General features: G+C 42.1%; 2 protein-coding genes across 9 annotated transcripts in view; both read left to right on the top strand.

Annotated features, from left to right (window-relative positions):
* Nucleotides 1–14630, top strand: part of MOB3B (MOB kinase activator 3B) — a 193305-nt gene extending 178675 nt beyond the window's left edge. For all 8 annotated transcript variants that reach the window (XM_053296808.1, XM_053296810.1, XM_053296811.1 and 5 more), the window contains exon 4: nucleotides 8693–14630. In XM_053296808.1, coding sequence (XP_053152783.1) covers nucleotides 8693–8722 — 30 coding nt within the window. In that variant the 3' untranslated portion in view covers nucleotides 8723–14630. The remainder of the gene's footprint in view (nucleotides 1–8692) is intronic.
* Nucleotides 14631–21495: 6865 nt separating this feature from the next.
* Nucleotides 21496–24337, top strand: part of LOC128344658 (formin-2-like) — a 35009-nt gene continuing 32167 nt past the window's right edge. The window contains exon 1 of the mRNA XM_053295284.1: nucleotides 21496–21630. Within this exon, the coding sequence (XP_053151259.1) occupies nucleotides 21555–21630 (76 nt within the window). The 5' untranslated portion in view covers nucleotides 21496–21554. The remainder of the gene's footprint in view (nucleotides 21631–24337) is intronic.

Genomic DNA, 24337 nt, shown 5'->3' with positions numbered 1-24337 from the left:
CAGATGTTGTTGACCATAACCCCCAAGCAAAAGCCATTGCAGCTGGGGATTCTGGGAGTTGTAGTCAACAACATCTGGGAATCCTTGTTAGAGGTAACACTGAGCACCAGGCTATCTGTGGAGGACATCCCAACAGGTATGCTCTCAATATGTCCCTTTCATAGTTGCATGTGCCAGGGGCTGTTTCATCCAAACAGACATGCATTATTGGAATAAAATAATGGACTGTTCTCATTAGGTAAGCAAAAGCAAGAGTGCTGGCAGTGGCAAAAATTTAGAAAGGAAGAACATAATCTGGCGTCAGAACACTTAGGGGTTCTGCAGAGGGTTTACTGTAGTATTATGGATAAAGAACGTGAGATGCCTGCTGGAAAGTTCTTAGCTCAGCAAAGAACCCATTCTGTAATAAGCAAGTGTGCAAATTCTTACTCTGGAATATAGGACTTTGTAACCCCTGTTAACTTGGCAAAGAGGCACCTTTTAATGTGGTGATTCTCTTTATTTAGCAGGGGGAGAGTAACTGGCCCTCTTCACCCCCAGCACAGTACCTCCAGTGACTGTTGCTGGTGTCTGTCTTATGTTTCTTTTAGATTGTGAGCCCTTTGGGGACAGGGATCCATCTTATTTTATTTGTTATTTCTCTGTGTAAACCACCCTGAGCCATTTTTGGAAGGGCGGTCTAGAAATCAAATCAAATAAAGAAATTATTATTTCTTGTTTACACAGTCAGACAGGTGTTATTTACTGGTTTGTTTTATCCAGACATCGAGTCCTTCCCAAGGACCTGGAATTTTATCATCAATACTGTTGGTTATTATAGATATTGTCACAAAATATAGGCTGTTCCCAGTAAAGTTATTATTATTATTATTTCCAGCCTACTTAGTTGATAGTACTGTATGCAAAGTGCAATACTTTGAGCACTTACAATACATTTGCAATATATAACTTTGCATAGCCACAGAAAATGGTGAAGCCACACTCTTCTCATGTGACCAGTGACCACGCTTCCATCAGAATGAAATTTGCTCTGTAGGAGCTGGCCCTTCCTCATGTTGTTTCCTCCCCTTAAGGGGGAATTCGCACAGTGAACATCTTTTTCTTTCCCATACCTCAGTTTTGATATCCAGAGAACTAAAAAGAGCTGCCAACCGATTTTCAACAAGTATTCATTTATTTATTTAAATTTTCTTATATACTGCCTCCTTTGCTTCCAAAGCTAATTGGACATCTAAATATAAGATTGCATTTCTGTAATGCAAGAGTTTCAAACTCTGGATATGTGTATATGTGGGGTTTTTACACTCCTCCCCTTAACGAAGCACTTAATATTTGTAGCCAAGACAGTCATGCATTTGTTTTTGGCCTTTGTGGGCAACAAATGATTTAAACAAGGAGGAGGGGAAAAATCTGCTTAACTTTCTGTTTGGAAATTGCAGGCATTCACAACCCACCCAGTCTTATCACTTGGGTCTGTGTAGGCCAGTGCCCTGCTGAAAATGCTGACTCTTATTGCATTCTTCTTTTTCAACCTACTTGCTTGCCCAGAATCCACCCAAGCATGCATTTCCCCCCTGAACTGATGGTGCAGTGGAGACCCATACAGAACAAGTTCATGACATGGGTTTCAGTGTGCGTTGGGCAAGTCTCAGAAAACAGGTGACGGGTGTGGAAAAGATATAATAGACTCCTCTTAGGTTCAGTGAACTCTTTGAACGTTTAGTTAAAAACGTTTAGTATTAGAATCTGTTCAGTGGCAGACAGGGGGATTCTGAACATCATCCATCAATATCCAAAGGAGTGGTGGGGAAATTTGTAGAAAATAGTGAAAGCAGGAGTGTGCCTAACTGCCCAACGCCCACGCACATCCTTTGACATTTCTTATTTCCAGGTGCTTTCCACAACTTGACTGGTCAACATCTCAGAATACCCAGCTGGAGAAGGCAATCAGGAGGAGGAGGAGGAGGAGTTGCAGAGAAAAAGTGATATATTTGGGAGGAGGAGGAGAAGGGTTAAGCAACTGCAACTGCCCTGCCCCTCTACTCCCTATTGTTTTGCACGCTGCTGGTAAAAATGGCGTTGGGAATCCCATGTTAACCATCGCCCTTGGGTTGCAAGGATGTTGCTCTTCAGCCTCATGCCTCATAGCTCAAACATACAATTTTTAAAAAGAGCAGACTATTAGTCAGCTCTGGATTTGTGTCAAGCACATTCTAGTGCAACAGGTGTACAAACTTTTGAAACTTGACACCATCATACAAAGGTTTATAGGGGAAATTTGATGATCTAACTTGCAGGGTGGTGCTCCAAAGGCTTTTAAAAATATTTTGGCGGGTGGGATGCAGAGCTGTTCAGACCTTAGCTCCTTATTTGTATTTCCAGTGTGGGAGATGAGGGCAACCCACCTGAGTGTGTGTTAACGCATAAATTGACATTTGGACTAGATGTCAGGAAATGGGTGCATAGGGACCAATTCCTGGTAATCTGGAGATAACCTTTGACTATCCAATATCTTATTTTGGACTGTAGACTTACTTAAATCTCAGGCCCTCTCGGGCCGTCACTCTGGCTGCATGTGCAACCTTAAAATCAAACAGGGTTAGGAACCAACATCAACAGCAAACAACCACCTCTCCTTGGGAGACAATGCAGTTGAAAACAAGCTTAATAGCAACTGCAATAGGTTTGGCGCCACCCAGTGGATAGAAGTCAAAATACAAATGGATCCTGGAGCGGAAGTTGAAACCTGTTGGCTGATAATTTGATATCTGAAGAATTGGGTGGCAAATCAGATTCTGTTAATCACTGTATCCTGCTACTCTTTCAGAAATCTCACATTTGACCAATTCCCACTTGCCCTAATTGTTGTTATTAATTGATAATTAATTGTATGATTGATAAAGTTATTATCACGCACCTAAAAACAGTAGCAGCTGCATAAATATGTAAAAGGAACAGAGTTCTGGCTGTAGGATACAAGATAATAAAAAAACTGCATAAATAGAGAAAAGAAGAAGAAAAGAAAGATAATTGGAGGAGGAGGTGGCAGATGGCAAACGTGAGGGAACTAACGTAAGAATACAGGAAAACCTTGTTATCTGTGGATTAATTATCCACAGTCAGGAAAAAAACACCTGACCTCGGCATACATGGGGAAGGGGACGTCAACTTCACGTATCCGTGAGTTGAGGTGGCTAGAAATTATCATGGAGGTCGTTTCCGGGTGCCATTTTGTTTCTCGGAGCCTCAAAATGGCTCCGTTTAAAAAACAAACAAACCAAACATCGGGGGTGGGGGAAGCAGCAAAGCATGGTGAGGAGCTTCTCCCCATGTTCCCCCCACAAAATCTGGCCATTTCCCGGCAATTTTAGACTATTTTTCAGCCAACCAGAACCTAACCACTGTGATCCAATAGCCTCCAATACCTTGATATCTGCCGTTTCCATATCTGTGGTTGCAGCCAGGAACGGAACCCCCACAAATATTGAGGTCCTCCTGTACTAGGGAAAAGCAAATGGAAATAAGATTTAAGGTGCACACTTCTTGGAAAGGTCAGGGGGATAAATTAATCAAATGTCAGCTGGCAGAAAGTTTCAGGGGTATGGGGCAAAGTGTGGAAAAAGATAAAGCTGAACCACTGAAATCCCGTGCTTAGTCAATGTAATTTGCAGAGTGACAGCATCAGAAAAGACCAGGGCTCTGTTCTCAAGGCACTAATCGTGTGAATTCCTATAGAGGGAGAGCCAACACAAAGAGGGAGGAATCAGAGAGGGACAAGGATTGAAATTCAAATTTTTCATGATTGAAAGCTGCTAAGTAAAATAAAGAGCTGATTCCCTTTGCTAGTATGCCGTCATTAAGCACAGCTTTCCATGCTGCAGGTGCTCTTGCTAAATAACTGATTTTTAAGTCAGTTCAGCAAGGTCCTCTAGATCAGGGATTCTCAACCTTGGGTCCCCAGATGTTATTGGACTTCAACTCCCATAATCCCCAACCAAAGGCTACTGGGGCTGGGGATTATGAGAGTTGAAGTCCAGCAACATCTGGGGACCCAAGGTAGAGAATCCCTGATCTAGATGACGCGTGAGCTGTCCTCAGTTTTTCATGGGCTACTTTAAAAAAAGAAGCAACTGTCAATCTCCATGGTCTGCCAGTGTGTTTTAAAAGTAGAAATCAAGCATGAACAAGCACAGCTAAAGGGTGCCAAGTGATTCTGAGTATGCAGTCTTGTTAAGAACATAAATGCTTTGCTAGACCAGACTGAGGCCTCTCATCCAGCCTTCTTTGCTAGCATCCCAGCAGCACTAGGTGGTCTACACAAGTTGACCAAGTGGGCCACAGTTTATCTTTTGCCCACTTTTACTCTCATTGTAGTAGGGTGTAGTTTTTCCTAATTTGGGGGGAATGAATCCAACTGGCAAAGGCTGAGAAAATTCTTAGAGGAATGATCCACAAACCCAGACCCTTTACATTACAATTTCCAAAACTGTTGAAATAAAACAAATGATAAATCAAATGATATAATGGGAAACTTGATGTTTCATTATTTGTTTCCTCTTTAATTGAATTAGCTCAGTATAGCTAGGACATATGGAAAGAATTAGGCAACATATGTAAACAATGTTCTTTCTTAAGAACAAGTATGTTATGTGTGACTTTTTGTTGCACATTGCTATTGTAACTATTGCAGTGTAAAATAAATGCATTAGTTGTGGTGCTCTATTAGACACTGGTCAGATTCAGACATAACACTAAACCATGACTAAAACCTGGGCTAACCTGACTAGCATGAATCTTGAGCTTGTGCGTGCAATCCCTTCCTTTGCACATGAAGAGATTTTCAGCTTTCATCTGTAGTTTAAATCAAGGTGAAAGTTTGGGGCAGTGTACAAATGTAAATAAATAAATAAAATCCTGATATGATAGTCTGACTCATTCACAAACTTATAGAACTCATAGAACAAACTGGAATTTGCCAGTTTCCGAGACAAGAAATCGTGGTTTATTTAGAATCACACAGAAGCTGCAGATTCCCTCCCCTTGCTCACAGAGGAGAGAAGGAGTGTGTGATTCTGAAACTCATGCTAGTAACACGAACACTGTGCTTCAGTCACAGTTTAACATTACATCTGAACCTGGCCAGTCCAATCTAGGCCTGCTCAGCCAAGTCGAACACAACCCATCAGCCATGTATTATGGCCTCCTGTGTTTTTTCAGGGAAGCAGGATGCCATAATGCATGGATTTTGTTGAGTGTTGAGCTTGCTTGGGTGGGCCTTTTAAGTGCAAGCCTTTTGAGAACCAAATCTAGGGAAGGCCTGTCAATCTGGCAATGTCTCTGACCTTCTGTTCTGGGCCAGGAACTCAAATTTGACAGCTGGGGCTCGATTACATTCCTGTTAGAGCTGAAGCTACCTTTAAAACTTAAATTTGAACTCAAAACCAAATTTAAAATTATAATGTATTTGGCCTAACACCCAAGACTTGTTACTCTTTTGTAAGTAAACCTAAGAGCCCATTTGCACAACCAGGTTGGCAGTGGGATGCGCAGGTCGGCGGGGAGGCAGGGTTCAACCTACCTTCCCCCCAGATCATCCCTCTTTTGCCTTCCGGAGTACAAGCCATGTGCCCACGTGACCTGCGCTACTGAGAGCAGTGCAGATCCACGCTGCACCAGGCAGTGCAAAGCCTCTCTTGTCTCCCTTGTCTTGATTTTGGATTGTGAGCCTCTTGCCATCGGGATGTGTCTTTTTCACCCAGTGTAAAGCACCGTATCCATAGATGGTGCTGCTTAAATAAATAATAACATACATTATCAGTATCTAATATTGTACAATTGGCTGCCAGGTTGACCTCTGGGACTGCTCACAGTGCACACATTACTCCAGTCTTGAAGGCACTGTACTGGCTGCCAGTCTATTTCTGGGTACAATTCAAGGTGTGCTGGTTATTACCTTTCAAGGCCTAAATGGCTCAGACCTTAGGAACCACCTGCTCCCAGCTGAATCTGCCCGCCTGACTAGATCGTCTGGGAGGGTTCTGCTTCACGTGCCAACATCTGCTGAAGCCCATTTTTCAAGCATGCAGACCATCTCAGACATTGTTCCCAGGCTGTGGAGCTCCTTCTCAGCTGAGATTTGCATGGCTCCCCCTCTCCCAGCCTTCAGGAGGAAAGTGAAGACTGCCCTTTTTATTCAGGCTTTTGGCCAATGAGCTGTCTCCTGTTCTTCTTAAATTTCTAGCTGCATTTGCTTTCTTTTTATGTCATTTTTTCTGAATTGTATTGTTTTTAATCTGTTGTTAACCGCCCTGGGGTCTTCAGATGAAGGGTGATATATAAATATAATAATATAACAAAATAAATAATAGTCCAGTTGTTAATGGATTCTTTTTTGCCTGTTTTTGTACATGAGCATACCTGACCCTTGCTCAGTCTGGCTGTTGTAAGCTGCTGGCGGGGACTAACCAAATGGGTGGGGAGAGTTGCCAATGCTTGTTTAACGGAGGACATACACTAGTTCCACATCGCCCTAAATTGGCTGTAGAACATCCTCTGCTGAAGAAGCTCTCCCTGAACCTGTTAGTATGTGATAGCTGTCAGCCTGTTTCTAATCTAATTGAACCAGGCAAGATGCTTGAGCATGTGGTTCCAAGGGCTTCTGAATGAAACCTATTATCTGGATCATTTTCTGTTTGGTTTTGAGACTGAAACTGCATTGGTGGTACTGGTGGATGACCTGTGCTTGGACTGGACAGAGGAAGTGTGTCCTTCTTGTCTTTGCTGGACCTCTCTGCAGCTTTCAGTCATGGGGTCCTTCTGGACTGCAGTGCTTTGCAGGGATGGGACCGGGAGGAACAAGGATATGGTGGCTCCGGTCTGTCCTGCAGGGATGGTTTCAGAAGGTGATACTGGGGAATACCTGCTTGGCACTTTGATCTATAGTGTGCCACAGGGCTCTGTCTGGTGCAACATGCTTTTTTACATCTACATGAAACCACCAGCAGAGATCATCCAAGGGTTTGTGTTAGGTGCCATCAATTTGTTGATGACATCCAGCTATATATATTATTTATGCTATTCCCTTTTAGAAAAGCAGTGAATGTTCTGAACTGGTGCTTGGAGGCCATGAGGGGATGGAAAGGGGCAAACGAGGTGAAATTAAATCTGGACAAGATGATGGCTAGTATTGGTCAGAAGTATGGCTGATTCCGCAGTGGTCTATCAGGTTCTTCGGGACAGTGTTTTGCAGTGCCTTGGAGGAGCACGTTCACAGCTTGGGAGTCCTCTTGGACTCAGCCTTGAACCTGGATGTTCAGGTGATAGCTGTCATCTGGGAGGCCTTTGTCAAGCTTTGGCTGGTGCACCAGCTGAAGCCATTTCTGCCAGAGTAAGACCGGGCCGTGGTGTTTTGTGCCTCTTTCACAGTACATCTCATTTGGATTGTTGTAATAAAGCACTGTGCATGGGATTGCCTTTGAAGACCTTTCAGAAACTGCAGCTGGTTGCCAGTTTATCTCTGGGATTGGGCATGATTCAAAATGCTGGCTGTGACCTTTGAAGCTCTAAACCACTTCAGCCTGAGGTGCTTGAATGACTGCCTTCACCACATGAATCTGCCTGCCCCTTGCAGGGAGACCCAAGTTCAGTTCCCCACTCAGCCATGAAATTCACTGGGTGGCTTTGAGCCAGTCACTCATCTCTCAGCCTAACCTGCCTCACAGGGTTGTTGTGAAGATAAACATAAAACCATGTACACCACTCTTTGGAGGAAAAGTGGGATATAAATAGATACATTTAGAGAGGTTCTCCTGTGCTTTCCAACTCCTCTGGAGGCTCACCTCAGGGTTTCACAGAAGAGGTCTTTCTCTTGTCCCTGCATTTTGGAACTCCCTCCCCTATGAAATCCAGGCAGCTCCTGCCCTGCCTCTTTTAAGGTGCCAATTAATAAAAAAAACATTTTTTTAAAAAAAGCTGACTTCTGGATGAGGTTTTTAGCCAGGATAGCCCTCCGTCTTTGATGAGGCTTCTAGCTGAACTGCCCATTTTATTGCTCCCTTTGATATAACTATGTTGCTTTATCTATTTGCAGGTTTTTTAATTGTTATCTTGTTTTTAATAATGTGACTGTAAGCTGCTGAATTGTGGTGAAAATAATGTGGTAAATAAATAGATAAATAAATATGGGTATCACAAATAGCACAGTTTAAAAAAAATCTATAAATTAAAACACACACATTGTTGGGACTTTTAAAATCCCTTAAATTGAAAGACTGGACTGCAGTTTCATCGTTCTTTGGGGCTATCCCTTCCTGCTTGGAAAACTGACCTGTGATGGCTGTTCTATGGCATATTAGGAATCCCATTATATCAGCTTGAAATGTTCTTTGCCTAATAGGTGTGCAGGTGATTTAACTTTCTTTTTTTATAGGTAGGATGCGGCTCCTTTTACTTGGCAAATTAGGAAATTAATCAGCCATTAAAGCTGTCAATGATGCTAAGGCTATATGCTAATGGCCAATTACGGGCATTGCCCTTGAAAATGACTGAAAACAGACACAAACAGAACATTATGTAGAAATGCACAGAGTCAGTGTTACTGTGAATCCTGGTATCAAAGACAGAAATGTGCATAAGGTTGTGGCATATTAAGCAACTCACCTTTTGACTTTTAATTCCCTCCTTTGCTTTATAGAAAGAGATGACAGCCAGGATGTGTCACTGAAGAGCCACTGCTGAATGAAAGAAAAAAACGTATTTCCTGCTAACTGAAGAACTAGAACGCCAGCAGCCCTCATGGGCAAAATCAGCCTGTTAATTCTTAAAAAGCAGGGAAGTCAGGGATAGGAGATTATTACTTTCGCAGACACTTCCCCACCATTATGTATGCTCTTAACCCTTCAAATGCTGCTAAGTACCTCCTTGGAATGATGTGGATTACTTGGAAAGAAAGGAAGAAGCACTTCTTTTCCCATGTTCCCTGAAGGATTGAGGAGGCATTCATCAGACTACAAATTGATTCCATCCATCTTCTTGCTCTTAAATCTTTACTTCAGTTTGGTTTCTAGCTGTATTTTTGAAACTCATCTTATTGTTAAAATAAAAACTGCTAAATTGCAGTTAGAAGTACATTGTTGTGCAGGGTACAGTATAGTGTTAAGAGCCTCTGAAAATTCTGATTGCCCTTTCTGTATCTCCGAATCAACTTAGCAAGTCAGTCATCCTAGTATTTGTTTTTTAGACAAAAATAGTGTGCTTCTTGTGACCAGAAACTGAGATTAACATCTTAGACTACAGTCGTAGATACCCACAGCACAGGCTTGAAAGAAGCTGATCCCTTTGGAAAGGGCAAGCTACTTTTCCATTTAAAACTGGGCTGCCTGTTCAGCTGAATGATAGGTTTGCTGTGTGTGTTTCTTCTCTACCTGCCTTATGGATGTCTAGGATTAAGACCCTAATCGACAGGCTTTGCTCCAAATATGAAACCAAGAGCCGTAATCCCAGTAGTTCTGAGATACTAGGTAAAAACATTGGAGATTGTCCATTTTCCCTGTTGCCTGGCTAGCAGGGTCTAGTGTGGCTGGCTCACACAGACTGACAAATCTGTTAGCTTATGCACACATGGTATAAAAACTGGATCTCAGTCTCAGGCAAGTGAGCAACAATGGGGGGAAGGCTGTCGGAACGTGGCCTGAATATGGTTTGGTTTTGGAATGCAGCCCAATAAGATGGCAAAATCCTGACGGGGCAAAGTGTGCTGTACCACTTAAGACTGCAGTTGAAAAATTCTAGGCTTGTTCACACAGACACTCAAATCTCAGTTTAATGTGGGTAACCAACCTTAAAGCGATCATATGGACCAATGCCAAGGTAGTTCATGACCTGAAATTCCCACCTTGGCATGGGTTCACACACTCATTTCAGTGTTGGTAACCCGCATTAAACTGAGATTAAAATAGCTGTGTGAACCTGGCCACTGTTGTTTTTTTTTTAAAAAAAGCTTTTGAATGTAAAAACTCTGCATGTAGAACATAGCATATCAGGGAGAGCATTTCTAAACTAGCCTTCTCCAAGCTAATGTTCTGCTTGTTCAGAGGGTTCCCACCACTTACTTTAGGGGATTTTTTTTTTTTTTAAGTGACAGCCCAAAGTAGTGCAGTGCATTCTACCATGTCGTTCTGCTGCACAATACAGACCAGGCCTAATATGTTTTAGCATTCAGAAAGGGTGTGTGGTGGGGTATGGGGGAGAGATGGCAAGGAATGGAAGACTACATAGGAAGCAACAGATATTTAGAAGCAGAAAGGACTTCTTCTGGGTGATGGGGAGGGACATTAAAGGACATAATTTCAACCGCCCTGAGCCATTTTTGGAAGGGCGGTATATAAATCAAATAAATAAATAAAACTGTGGTTATTGAAACTGAAATGACATGCAAGCTATTTCCAGTGGTAACTAACGTATGTGCACAGCTTGCGAATATCAGGATTAAGGACAAGCAAATAGAAGCTATACTAGACCAGATTCTACATTGTGGTCACACCTATACAGTCTTCTAGACTTTCTGTATATTATCCAAGGTATACTGGGAAATACTCCTAAATACCACCGTGCCTCAACTATTTTTTCATCTAAAATGTTAATTTTCTTACTGATACTACTTTCACTTAATCAGGAAATTGGTGGCCTGATTGTGATATTGATTATAACAAGTTTACAATCAGAGCCTGATCAGGGTGCCCAGGAAACTGCCCTCTATGGGTCAGTTCTACTTGGATAAACACCCTCTAAGGTTCATGGTGAGACTTACCTTGGCAGATGAGATGGGAGACAGGAGGCAATGATGGAGTGGCCTTCATGGCCAAGAGTGTTGCTCCGCTACCCCCACACTGGGACTCTGGGCACAGAAGTGGTCTCAGGAATCAGTGAGGGCCCTGTGCCCCCTGTAGCTGCCCCATGATGCTGATCCCGATTATAATGGGATAAATCTAGAGCTTTGTTGGAGGAAAAAGTGGCTTTAGGGTAGCATTAACCGAGAATGACCAATCCGTCCTGTCTATGCACTTTGCATGTGCAAGAGATCTGTAGTCAATACGTTGCACGTGGATGACTGGAATGGTTTTGTATATAGTGTATGTCTTGTTCTTGTTGCTTTCCCTCATTACTAGTCTCTTAATTTTGAGGGGGGGGGGGGCCTCAATTTTTTTTGGAATTGCAAGCATGATAATTATGAGGGCTATGTTTAATCTACTCCATTTTTGGTGAATGGAAACCAAATGGAAACCATTTTCTCTCACATCACCTCAGTGTGCTCCTGTGCTTAGTAAATAGATGACTTATCAGCCAGTCCAATTAGGTTAATTATGGCAACATAGTAAATAGGCAAGGAGCATCCATGGCTAAGCCTATTAATCTGTATTTACTGAGACAGTCATAAGACACAATTTAGAAAACAGAATAAAAAGGGGATTGTACCATACATTGTGTGCCTTCTGTGGAATTTAGCCCAGGTCTTCCATAGTATAATTCAGACTGGAGTTTATTTCCCCCCGATCAACTGCTAATTCCTGCTGTCCTAGTTCAGTCAGTTCTTTGAAAATCCATATTAGAAAACACACCCCATTTAATAAGAATAGCAATACAAGAGATAACATGTTTAATCTTACAGCATAATATGAATTGAAAGATGTTAGGGTTTTTGAAGTTATTTTTGTTATTCATATGTTCCTGTTTCAGTACCAGTTTTGAAAATTAAAACATTGTTAACTATGGAATTTTGAATCAGAATGTCAGTGAAAATGCTTATGTAAAATTTCAAAATACAAAAATCACTTTTAAATGACATTTCAGGTGATTTAGGGTGGGTCTGGAGAAACCTAAATTCAGGTATCTCTGAAATTTTTCGTTCCTCATATCAAGTTCAGCTTCCCTTCACCTTCATCCTTCAAACAGACATACATGCCTCTAAATCAAAAGTTGATTTAGTGTTGCGGGTTGCCCTTTGCCTGTTTCAGAAGTGCTGTCCATTTTATGTTTAATGTACTTCTTATGTTTATCAATTTAAAAGTTTATCTGGCGCCTTATGGTTTTTTGTTTAATTCAATACGTTATTTCATTTTTCTTTTTTAAGTTGAGACATTTCTCTATGGAATGCGTTGGGAATTTGATTTGTGATGTCCCACAATCAGAACTGTTCAGACTGGATTCTGCTTCAGAGTGGTAGAATTAGTTTCCCTTGAATTCCTGAAGAGAACATTGTACATTTGAACAAAGCATAATGCTGCTTGATCCAGTGGGATCAAACTCCCCTTTAAAGGTGCTATGAATGCTTGATAGGAATGTGCACGAATCATGTTTTTAGGTGTAATTTGGAACACACACCCTGCCCCTTTAAAATGGGGGAGAGCATACCTGCTCGTCCATCATTCGCAGCCACTTCCTGAATCAGTGGTGCTCCTTCCAGCTCTCTTAACATGCAGCGGCGCTCTCCCTCAGCTACCCCTGCGCAACGCCAGCATGCACAAGGTCTCCACACATGAGACATGCCAGTGTTGCATGGGGGCAGCTGGGGGAGAGCACCGCTGGCACATGAAGATAGCTGGGAGGAGTGCTTGCCAGTTCAGGAAGTGGCAGTGAATGGCGGAACAGCAGGTATGCACCTGCTCTCCTCCATTTTAAAGGGCAAGGGATGTGTTCTGAATCGTGTCTCGAAACATGATTCGTGCACATCCCAAGTGCTTGCCTCCTTCTCTATCAAGTCTGATTATGCAACTATTTAATTCCTCCAAAATTTCTATGTGACACAGATAAAATTCAACAAATGTGTACTGTATGCTTCATATCAATGATGTAAGACTTACCATGAGGAGACTGATTGGTACAGAAGGGCTCTTCTTATTTAGCCAGATAATATGCATACGATCTCATCTGTCTTTGGGCAATCAAGACTCTGGAGATAATAAGTGTAGATTGGATTCCATGAAGATTGTTATGCATCTAGAGGGTTTCCAGAACCTCAGTTTTATTTCTATCCTCACAACAAAACAAGGCAAGTCCTTAACCATCTGATTATGGATATTTTCAGCCATAATCTTACTATTGTTTTGCCTTTTAGTGCCTAATTCCTTCTGGGTCTAGCTAGAAACCCCAGTCCCCAAGCATCTTTCCAGGAGATGCCACAGTAAAACTTGTTATATTTTGAGAGCTGGGAACTTCATATCTTGTTTCTTGCCTTAATTTGGCATTTAACATATATTTTAATGTTCTCTAAAATGAATTAACTAGAAGGAGTATGATTTACATTCATCTGAACCACATTGTCTTCAATTAGGAAGAACACTGAGAGAGCAAAGCAGCCTTAATGAACGCATCAAATCACACAGTTCCGTGATGCATTGTTATCAAGTAGCAGGTGAATCGCAGCATTCCTCTTCAGTGCATGCTACAACCAAATTGTCAGTCCTTGCTCAGGAAAAATCCTTCCACAGTGGTTCAAAGAAGTGGAGACTGTGATCACTTACACAAAACTGGAAAGTGAACTTTTTTTTTCAAAAATAGTTTGTGTAGATAAAAAGGATTAAGGTCCAAACCTTCTATCGACATGAACTTTTTTTTAAAGACAAAAACTTAATAATGAACTCTAAAATAAGCTGAGAACTATGTTGATTACTCAGTTGCAAATACTCCAGGATGTGCGATAAAACTTTGTTCGAGAGGCCTAAGCAGGGGCCATTTTTCCAGATGATTATCCTATAGAAAGTAACCCCTAATACCACTAAGCTTGTCTCTTTTACACTTTGCCACTATATTTAGTTTAAGAGCATAACTGTCATGAGCAGCAGAAGGGTCAGTACTTCTTAGTACAAGCTAGATCTACTGCTCAAACAGCAACTAGTAAACAATGACACACAGCAATTCAAACTGCTGATTGCATACACCTCACCTGTGCTTTAGTGTTCGTGCTAGAAAGACACTCAAGGGAGAGGTGTTATATCACAATAAAGTTATGGACTGGCTTCTGTTGTTTCCAGGTTTTGAATAAACCACAGTGTGTCTCTGAAATATGAACAGTTTATTAAATTTGGACATAGAAATTCAGTCTACACACACACAAACCCATTTCCCTTTCAATAATTAGCCCAGCAATGCCAGATATTAGAAATGGATAGGTAGGTTGTTGTTTTTTGTTGTTATGCAGATTTTTCCTATTTTGAATTGGATATAGTTTTATACGGAAACAGTTTAAGGAACACAGTTATGCTTCTTACTGGTCTGTGACATATTAGGAGTTTCCCCACTAATTTAGACACAGTCTGTGGATTATTTTCAGGTTGGGGGCAGGGGTTTAAATGCTTATATACAGTAAATGATTTGTTAGATTCCTTTGTTTTGGGGTTTTGGGTCCCATAAATCAAATTCTACCAATATGGGCTTTAGTAATGTCAAAGCCAATGCATTTACAGAATATTTTAATTGTGTGTAATTAAATTAAAAGTTCAGCTGTATGATGAGACCAATGCTGTTAATGAAATAAATTGGCATTTACAAAAGGGTTAAAAAATGGCTTATATCACATCAATCCTAATTTATGCTTTTAAGTAAATAAAATATCAAATAAAAGAAGCATAACCTCATGGATGTCCTGCACTTGCTTTATAGCAAATTCCACTTTAAATAACAAATGTGTGTGCAATGAATCATTGAAGAGTGGGGGATATCCGACTCTTTTACTGCTGCTAGACAATGAAGTTGCCAACATTATGGACCTTTCTTCGGCATATAGCTAGACCCCAGCAGTTTTTTTTTTTTTTTTAAAGTCAGATCAGCTTTCTTTATACTTTGAGCAAGGTGATCAGCCACATTGCCTAGCGCAGTAGTGATCAAATGATGTTCTGAGGGATTCTGGAGTTTCACCATGAAAAGATCAGTTATGGCACTAATCTTTGAAAACAGCTTTCACCATGATTGACCTTCCTCTGCAATACAGAGCAGCAGGAAAGGGATGGGTATGTTCCCATCTATAAACTCCGTTAAAAGAAGGTGACAGCCCAGCCCCAGCAGAAACTAGGCTAGTTCACACAATCATTAGTTGGGTAGGATCCAGTTCAAGCCACACCAGCAATGGAAGCTTACAGGAACATTCTGTAATGACAAGAAAGCTTTAAGTGATGCATTGATGTAGCAAGCTGAACTTGGCTTCCTCTTAGAATAGCCGCTTTAGTCAGAGATGTGTGGACCTTCCCTGAGAAAGTTTGCTAGTTTTGGCTTCCCCGAGCTGTTTGCCTGAGGAGGAATCTTCAGTTCCATTGCGCTGTCCTTATCTTTAGCTTTGTTGGGATTCCTCCACATATTCTTGTTAAGCTGTAGTGCATATCTGAAAGGTGAAGTGTGCTGTCGACTCGATGTCGACTCCTGGCGAACACAGAGCCCTGTGGTTTTCTTTGGTAGAATACAGGAGGGGTTTACCATTGCCACCTCCTGCGCAATACGAGATGATGCCTTTCCGCATCTTCCTATATCAGTGCTGCCCGATACAGGTGTTTCTCATAGTCTGGGAAACATACCAGCGGGGATTCAAACTGGCAACCTCTGGCTTGCTGGTCAAGTCATTTCCCTGCTGTGCCATTAGTTGGCTGGTGCATATCTTACTATCGCACTTCCACCAATAAAATTGAGGCAGCATTGTACTTTTTAAGATGCTTGATGAAAGTCAGTGGATTACCAGCCACTTCATGTAATTGAAAAACACGATAAGAAGCCCACACAATCCTAATCATTTTAGCCAAGTGCTATTATATATTGCAGGAACTGCAAATACACCCTGATATATAGCCACTGATTCTCTCACTGTTGTTGATGACAGACAAAACAACTTGGTGTCTGTGTTGTGGAAAAATACAACACTTTTCAGAAACATTCATAACATCAGCACAAGACAAACTGACTTATTGGCCCAGCTATGCAAAAGAAAGGAAGTGATCCACCTCTCTGCATACAGATCATCTCTGTCATTGCCACAGTCTCTTTTGGTGTTTACTGTCTTTTAAAGGCAACCGCGTTTGGTGTATTCAACTGGTGGTATATTGTTGGCACTTGCTGCCTTGTGGCTGGTGCCTTTGCCTCCTTCCGCGTCTATGAAGTCTGCATCCTGGCGGCACATGAGGAGACCGTCTCCAAGCTCAGTCTGCCTACCTAACCCAGAAGGATCAAGAAATGGATGTGATGCAATCAGTATTTTTGTCACGCATGAAGCCCTTTCTGTAGGATGTAAGTACATACAGCTCTGCTTTTTTAAAAAAAAAAATTTAATGCAGCAAGATATTTGGGAAAGAACTGTGATCTCTCCATCTCTCTTTAGATATAAAGAGAGAGAAAGTGTGTTTATTGCACTGGAGAAGGGTACAGCTTGAGGACAAAACGTGTTGCAAGGGGATACGGACATGAAGACCAACTTCCCTAATTCCTGCATTCTTCCATCCTGGCCCAGCCAGTCCTTTTGGCCCTGCTGTGTTCCAAGTCATTAACTTTATTTTATATTATTAAAATGTATTATTTTATTTAAATTTATTAAATTTATTAATTTATTTATTTATGAAGGGGACCAAATAAGGAGCAAATGAGCCAGGCCTTGCAGTATGCGTGTGTGCAAAGGTTTCCTGCGGCTGTGGCTGAGTATAGTGAGAAAGGGTTGTGACTGGCTTGAGGGAGTTTTATTCAAGCTGTGAAATTTCCCACTTTTTTTGTCCAAGCTCTCCTCAACAGGGGTGGGGGGTAGGGTTGCCCCATTAAGGTGCCCCCCCCTCAGATTTTTGTGAAACTGATATATCTGTGGGTTACCCTGAGTTTGCCAGTGTCAGTTTCAGGGGTGACCCAATGAAAATGATTGCCAGGAAATTTAGGACTTACAAACGGAAGTACTTTTTTCACACCACGCATAATCAACTGATGGAATTCCCTGCCATGGGCTGTGGTGATGGCCACCAGCTCGGATGGCTTTAATCAGAACTTAAGACAAATTAATGGACGACAGGCCTATCAATGGCTACTAGTCTTGATGACTATAGGCTACCTCCAGGCTCAGAGGCAGGATGCCTCTGAACACCAGTTTTAGAAGGAGAGGGATTCATCTCCTGGTTGTGGGCTTCCCAGAAGTGTCTGGTGGGCCACTGTGGAAAACAGGTTGCTGGACTAGAGAGGCCTTGGGCCTAATCCAGCAGGGCTGTTCTTATGTTCTTATGACACTCTTAACTGGCCCTTTAAATTCTTTGTGGAGAACCCCCCACACCTGGCATGCTGCTCTGCAATGCCTAATCACACACTCACGGGGCAGTTTGCCCGAACTTTCCCTCAACACAGTTTTAACCCTACATTAAAGTATTATTAAAACTGTGTTAAGTGAGCAGCACACAATTAGACGGGACAATGGTTGTGGGTGAGACATATCACCATAGACTTGAAAGGGCCAGTCAATATATCATCCAAACCAGTCCTTTCCATCTTTCACTGCCCCTTTTCCTTCTTTTTCTTCTCGCCTTTCCTTCTGGTCGTTTTTCCAATAATCTTCCTTGATAGCAGGGCTAGGGATCAGGTATGAAAAAGAAACCATCATAGGAATCGGAAGAATGGCTGTGAGCGTGTGCAAAGTGCCTTCCTTCACCACTAGATTATAACTACCCAATTATAACTACCTTTAAATTCTAGCAAACAGCAGCTGCAGGAGATGGGGATCCAGATTGGGCCTGTTGTGCTCTGGAGGGGCTGGGGTTAACCCTTTCAACCCCCATTATTCTCTTAATGAAAATTTCATCTCCCAGCTTCCATTTCCCCCATTAGGCACTAGTTCCAAAGTCTTGTCTAGTTTGGCCTTGAGCAATTGCAGCTTGCCTCCAATTACTGCAAGAAGGGCTCTCAGTCATTCCAAGGGGCTTGAGCCCTGGCAGTAAGCACTGCCTGGAAGAAAGAGAGCGGGTGAGACCAGAACACACCAGCAAGAATAGGATATTCCCACTGATGGGCATGCTTAAGTCTCCTGACTTCGTTCCCAAGCTGGATCCTACGCTTTTTGCAAAAAGAATGTGCATCACTGCTAATACATACATACATACTATGATGTACAATTTACATTGTACAGCCAAATGTGTATTAAAGTACATCAGATAGGTTCTCTCAAGGTTTTTCACAACAACTCTGTGCAGTAGGCCAGTATTTTGCAGTTAGGGAAGACGTGGAGAGGCCTGAGTCTGAGAAACAGCAGCTTGCTCAAATTAATCTAGTGAATTATTAACTGAGGTTAGGTGAGCTTTTGAACCAGAGGCTTCCAGGGTTGTAGTTCACATTCTTACACACTGTACTGCAACAGTTATTACCAGATCATTACAATCTGAAGAGAAAACAGAATATACCAGATCACTACTACAATTGGGGAAATATTTTTAGTATTATTTACTCAATTATCTTATTACATTATTAATCTAATAATTATTAAATTAATTATTAAATTATTAATTACTAAATTAAATTATTAATTATTAAATTAAATTATTAATTATTAAATTAATTATTAAATTAAATTATTAATATTTAAATTAATAATAATTAATTAATTTAAATTACTTTAATAATTATTAAATTAGTTTTAATGTTTTAATAAGTTATAATATTACACTATTTCTATAAATTCATATTGTTTGGGGATAATGCTTTAACATCCCTTATCTTCCATGCTGCTGGTGTCAACATATGGCTTAAGATGACACTTCTCACAACTACCATAACTGGCTTTTTTTGGAATGCCTCACTTGAGAACAGATTATTTCCATTTATCATGGTCGTCATTCTATTTCTTTCTACCCATGATGAAATTAATGTTTAAAGCACTGAACAAGGTCTGGGGAGACCCAGGTTTGAATCCCCACTCAGAAGTGGAGCCAGTTAGGTGCTCTTGGGCCAGTCAGTATCTCTCAGCCTAACCAACCTCACAGGGTTGTTGTTAGGACAAAATGGAAGAGAGAACCATGTATGTCACCCTGAGCTCATTGGTGAAAGACTGGAAGAGAAAGGTAACTAATCATACAAATAATATTCATCTGCTAAAAGTAGAATTGCAGTTTTTGTTCTATCCAGCAGAGAGAGCACTTCTATCACTTGTGCTATGGTCAAACAATTACAAATGGGGGTTTAAAGTGGCAGTTGCAGAAGGAGGGGGAGATTGTTTTTCCACCCCGCATGCCCCAGCACAGTCTTCTTCCGGAACACAGCCTTGCTGTGCTGGCACTTTGCTTGTCAGGATGTCACCTGTTATCTTTGGAATGTGTTGTTGCAGCCCTTCCTCCAACCCCACACCATCCCTCTCGAAGCATTATGAGGCTATTCTCACGATCGGCCAAGAGCGGGCTAAGGGAGCCTAGCCCGCTTTGGGGCAATTGTGTGCTGCAACAAGAGCCACGCGGCTCCCGGCAGCAAACCTCCCAAAGTACCCCTCCCCTGAGATGAGGTTAACAGAGCGAGCCCTCTGTTAACCTCATCTTCTTGATCGTGTGTCACCGCGGCACGCCGCGACGCATGAGTCGTCCCCTGACCGGCGGGTGCGGGGGTCTCTCCAGGATGCCCCGCATGCTAACGTGGGGCATCCTGGAACTTCTGGGGGCCACGCAGCCCCCCAACCCCCGCAGCCCCCGCCGGTTAGATGACAGAGCCAGCACTCATGTGGGTGGCCGATCCGGTCGCCAAGGGCTGCCTCTTGGTCGTCTGTGGGAAGAGCGGGCTGAGCCCGCTCTCCCCGCTAACGGCTCTTCACACTGATCGCGTGGAGAGCCTCTATATGTATTTAATGCCCTGCCATTTGATCAAATAGGCCTCAAAGCCGCTTATAACAGATTGGAGTAGAGTTATTAAAACAGATGCATATACACCACATTCAGCCAATGGTTAATCAAAGATAGTGCTTCCTTTCGCTTCCACTGTCCCCAGGGCAGTGAGGACAGAGAAGGCAGGTGGGAAGCAGGCTCCCTGCTACTCTGGCTGATGATGGGTCAGGATAGCTATTTCCTAGCCACTTTATCCTTTCTAGAAGGCTGAGGGTGCAACTTTCCAACGGCTCTTAGCCTTCTGGCTGATGGCTTAGTTGTGATCGGACTGGTGTGGTCTAGTTAATGGATTGCTGCACTTAGATTTAGAGGATGGGTTGTTTTTGTTCCATCCTGGACAACCCACTAGGGATGTGTCTGAACTGTGATTTGAGCAGTTCCAATAAATTAAAAAGGGGGACTTTAAGAAATAGGAGAGCAGGTGCTTGCCCAGGTGCAGAGGGAGGCCAGTGGCAGCCTGCTGCCGCAGCCCCCTAGCCCCACCCCCTGTTATGTCAGACACAGGGGGCATGGTTTGGCTCCCAAACGGGGCTATGTGGCCCTGTTTGAGAGCTAAATCTAGCCAGCACTGGGTTTGCAGCGTGGCCAGGAGTGGCTCTCCCTGCCTTTAAAAGGCAGGAAAAGCCACTCTGGCCATGCTATGAATGCAGCGCTGGTTGATTTCTCTCCCAAATGGGGCCGCACAGCCCCATTTGGGAGCTAAACCATGCCCCCCACCACATCTGATGCCAGACGCGAGGGCATGTCTGGGGTGTGAGGCGCGACCTCTAAGGGGCAGCAGCCCGGGTTCTCTGAACCCGTTTGCTCAATGGTGGTTCCACCCTTGTGCTTGCCTGCTCTCCGCTGTCCCTCCCAGCTTCCTGCTCAGGTGGCACTAGTCCCCATGTGCATGCTGACGGCACACTGGGATTTGGGAGGACCAGTGCCACCCCAGCAGGAAGCTGGGAGGGGCGGCGGAGATCAGGCAAGCACCTCCTCTCCTTTTTCTTCAAGTCCCCTTTTTAATTTACCTATAAGTGCTTGAACCACGGTTCAGACACATCCCTACAACCCACTGTCTGGAACGCCACAACAGTTTTTGCAGCTCACTTTGTATAAGACTAGCTCTTAAAATAGTTTCAAGGATGTCAAATTTTCACACTTTTCTTCTAAATGAGGTATTTCTTAGGGGATAACTAGTAAAATATTTACCTGGTCTTACTCTGGATATGCTCACAAAGCATATGATGTAGCATTTTGTACCCACTGATAACACTTTTTGAAGGAGTAATGTGGGCAGGTATACATTGACATTGGTCATCCAGATAACTTTCAGGAGCTGAATCAGTAGATAGAATCCAAAAGGAATCTAGGATCTCATTCACAGATCCAGCCAGGCTGTGTTGCAGTTCCTATATAACATTTTCACAGGTAGGTGCTCGCACCATTACTTGGAAAACCCAATCTATGCACACAAAACATTATTTTACAAACAGTTGCATTTGAAACATGGCATGTATTTAAAACACCAGGGGTGTTCTGGGTTAGCTGTGCAAATGCCCTGCCTGCCATTCTTCTCTGATTGGTCCATTCCATGTCTAAAAGCCTTAGTGATGTCATAATGAGCAACTAAGGAATGTGACATAAAGGATTCCAGGAAGAAACAGCAAGACTCGCCCAGAAGAATGATTGAGAAGTTATACAGTTTCCTCTATGAAGTCCTTAATGTTTATCTTTTTATCTTCATTGGTAATTTTAGAAGCCACTGAAAAACACAGTGCGGCTGAAGGTATGATATCTTTGAAACCTATCTGTTTTCACTAGGAAAATAGTTGTTTTTGTTTTCGGTAATGGTTGTTTTACACCTTGGTAAAAACACTGACCAACGCGTACTGCACAGCATAACACAGGCAGTTCTGAATAACCCACACCACTGAGGGCGTCTAAAACAGTGCCACCATGTTGTGGAACAGGGCTGGTGTGCTACTACTTACAACTGTACAATCACACTTCCATGGTGCTATGTACATTATTTCCAATATACACAGCATCACAGAAGTGCAATTGCATAACTGTATATAGTAGTGTGACAACCCTGCTCCATAACAGCACGGGCGTTGTTTTAGATGCCCACAATGCTGCAGGCAGTTCAGAACGACCAGGGTTACTCTACATAGCATATCAGCCACTATGGATTTTTTAGTGCTTCAAATGCCTTGAAAACCTGTTTGATCAGAAGCAATAGCAAAGCAGGAAATGAGAGTGACCACCACTGGCAACAATGCTCTATCACAGCAGCTTCAAATCTCTGGAGGTGGGCTGGGGAGACCCTATTAGATTGTATCCAAAGGTTCCCTTTCTCAGGAGGAAGTTCCTTCTGTTGGCGGAAGCAGAACATTTGGATACAATTCATTGTCTATCTTCAACATTTAGCTGGATCTTTCTATTCTCCTCTGAGAATGCTTAATGTTCCCCATGAAATTATATTATGCCTCTTTCCCTTTAATTTAGTTTAATTTAATTTAAAACTGCCTTACTAAAAGTAAATTCCAAATGCTCCAAATATGTTTGATACCTTCTCTACAGGCCCTTACTTCACAGCTATTCTTTTATTTTTCTCATTCTCTGGCAATTGTCCGTTCACTTGATCCCTAATATCCTGTATATGCCATTAAAAGGCATCGTTTGCAAACACACAATTGTTTTCTCAATTACTCGTATATGATTCCAAACAATAGTCCTTCATAGTTAGACTTAGGAGTAAATCCCACAAACTTTGGAATAGAATGAGGTTTGATGCTTTAGTTTTTTGTAAACTTCTTGGGGCAGAATAGTTTTTGTATAAATTTTGCTTAACCTAATCCAGAATATGCTATGCATATGCTGTATAAATAATAGTCATTCACCTGACTGTTTTTTATATGATGAATCAGGCCTAGTAGATGTTTTCAGAGGACTTTGGGACACTGGACTAGTTTTACAAATGCTGCTGTTCAAGTTGAGTTTGCATCCTGTCTTTTTTTTTTTTTTTTAGTAGAACCACAGTGGGAATATCTATCAGGATTTAGGTCAGAACATTCACAAGACCAGCACAACAAACCAACAAATTTGAAAATGTCAGGCTGACTATCTAATTAAGCAGTTCTGTGAACCATCCCACTAAGGGATTTCATTGGATGTAACGTGTTATTGTATCCTAGATGACTGAAGTAGAGATGGAAACATTTGAATCATTCCTACATTTCACTGAACATGTTCCCCCAGACCGTAGTTAGTCCTGAGATTAGCAAAGAAGTGGCAGGCTGCAATGAGAGTAGTACATTCCTCAAGGCATGTAGATCATTTGAGGTTACAGCCAACTTTTCAACCAGCCACTGGCTGACTACAGACCTTTAACAGTATCTTAATGAGCAGACACTGGCAGGTCTATTATCTCCATGTTGTAAAAGCTTCATCTGCAGCTCATTGAGAGCCCTGAATTGCTGACGTTGCCCAAGATTGTTTAGGGCCTGACAACTTTTTTATTAGTAGCCTTCTCCACCACCACTTCTGAGAACTCCAGCAACTGCCAGAGAGCCCCTTTTCCAGTATTATGGCACTTTCTGCTCTCTCTATCTGAATCTCACTGCTATTCATTCTGCTTCCTTTGCTCTTTCCCTCCTATCTTACCTTCTTCAAATCCTCTCTCAAAACCTGCCTTTGACATCAACCCCCTATTGTCCCTATGGTGCTGTAATTAAGCCCAAGGATGTAACATCAAATAATTGGATATTTCCCCTGTTTTCCCTTACCTTCATTCCTTCCTCTTCCTCAAATCTCTTTTTAGATTGTGATCCCTCCCACCCCGGGTCAAAAGACCGTCTTCTCATTCTGTTTAAAGTCCCATGCATGCAGATGGTGCTATACATATAAATAACCTGTAGATTTCTGCACTTCCAGCTGTTGTTAAAGGTACATGAGCAAACCAGGTTTGGGGTTTTTTTGTTTTGTTTTGCTGGATCCTATTTGCAAGGCACACAATCCAAATTCTAGGTCCGAATCTTCCATAATGCATCAGTTAATTTACAAACTAGTACTCTGGTTAATGCTTTGTCTGAGCATTACTTATGACCAGCGTTCCCTCTAAGTCATGTACATGTGCGACCACTCACATGTTTTTGGATATCTGTTCAGTTAATTTTAAATCTTGTCAGGTTGAAACTGGAAGGCCCCACTCTGAATACATGTGTGCATACACTGCCTTGATATTGCCGCCCAGAACAAAACTCATTCCACACACAGATGAAAAAAGCAAAATAGAGAGAACACTGCTTACGAGACAGAGAGGCATCATGAGTGCATGTGGTGAGCTTAGGAAGGATACGTGATAAGCAGAATTTGAGCATCACAGAACAGCATGCCTTTAAGCATTAATTTAATTACCTGTACCTTTAATATTAATAAAAAATAGTTGGATATATTTTATTAATCTAAACACCCATGTGTCTTGCTATGCT

This window comes from Hemicordylus capensis, chromosome 2, assembly GCF_027244095.1.
Source record: "Hemicordylus capensis ecotype Gifberg chromosome 2, rHemCap1.1.pri, whole genome shotgun sequence".
Taxonomy (NCBI): Eukaryota; Metazoa; Chordata; class Lepidosauria; order Squamata; family Cordylidae; genus Hemicordylus; species Hemicordylus capensis.
This window is presented reverse-complemented; position numbering and strand designations above follow the sequence as displayed.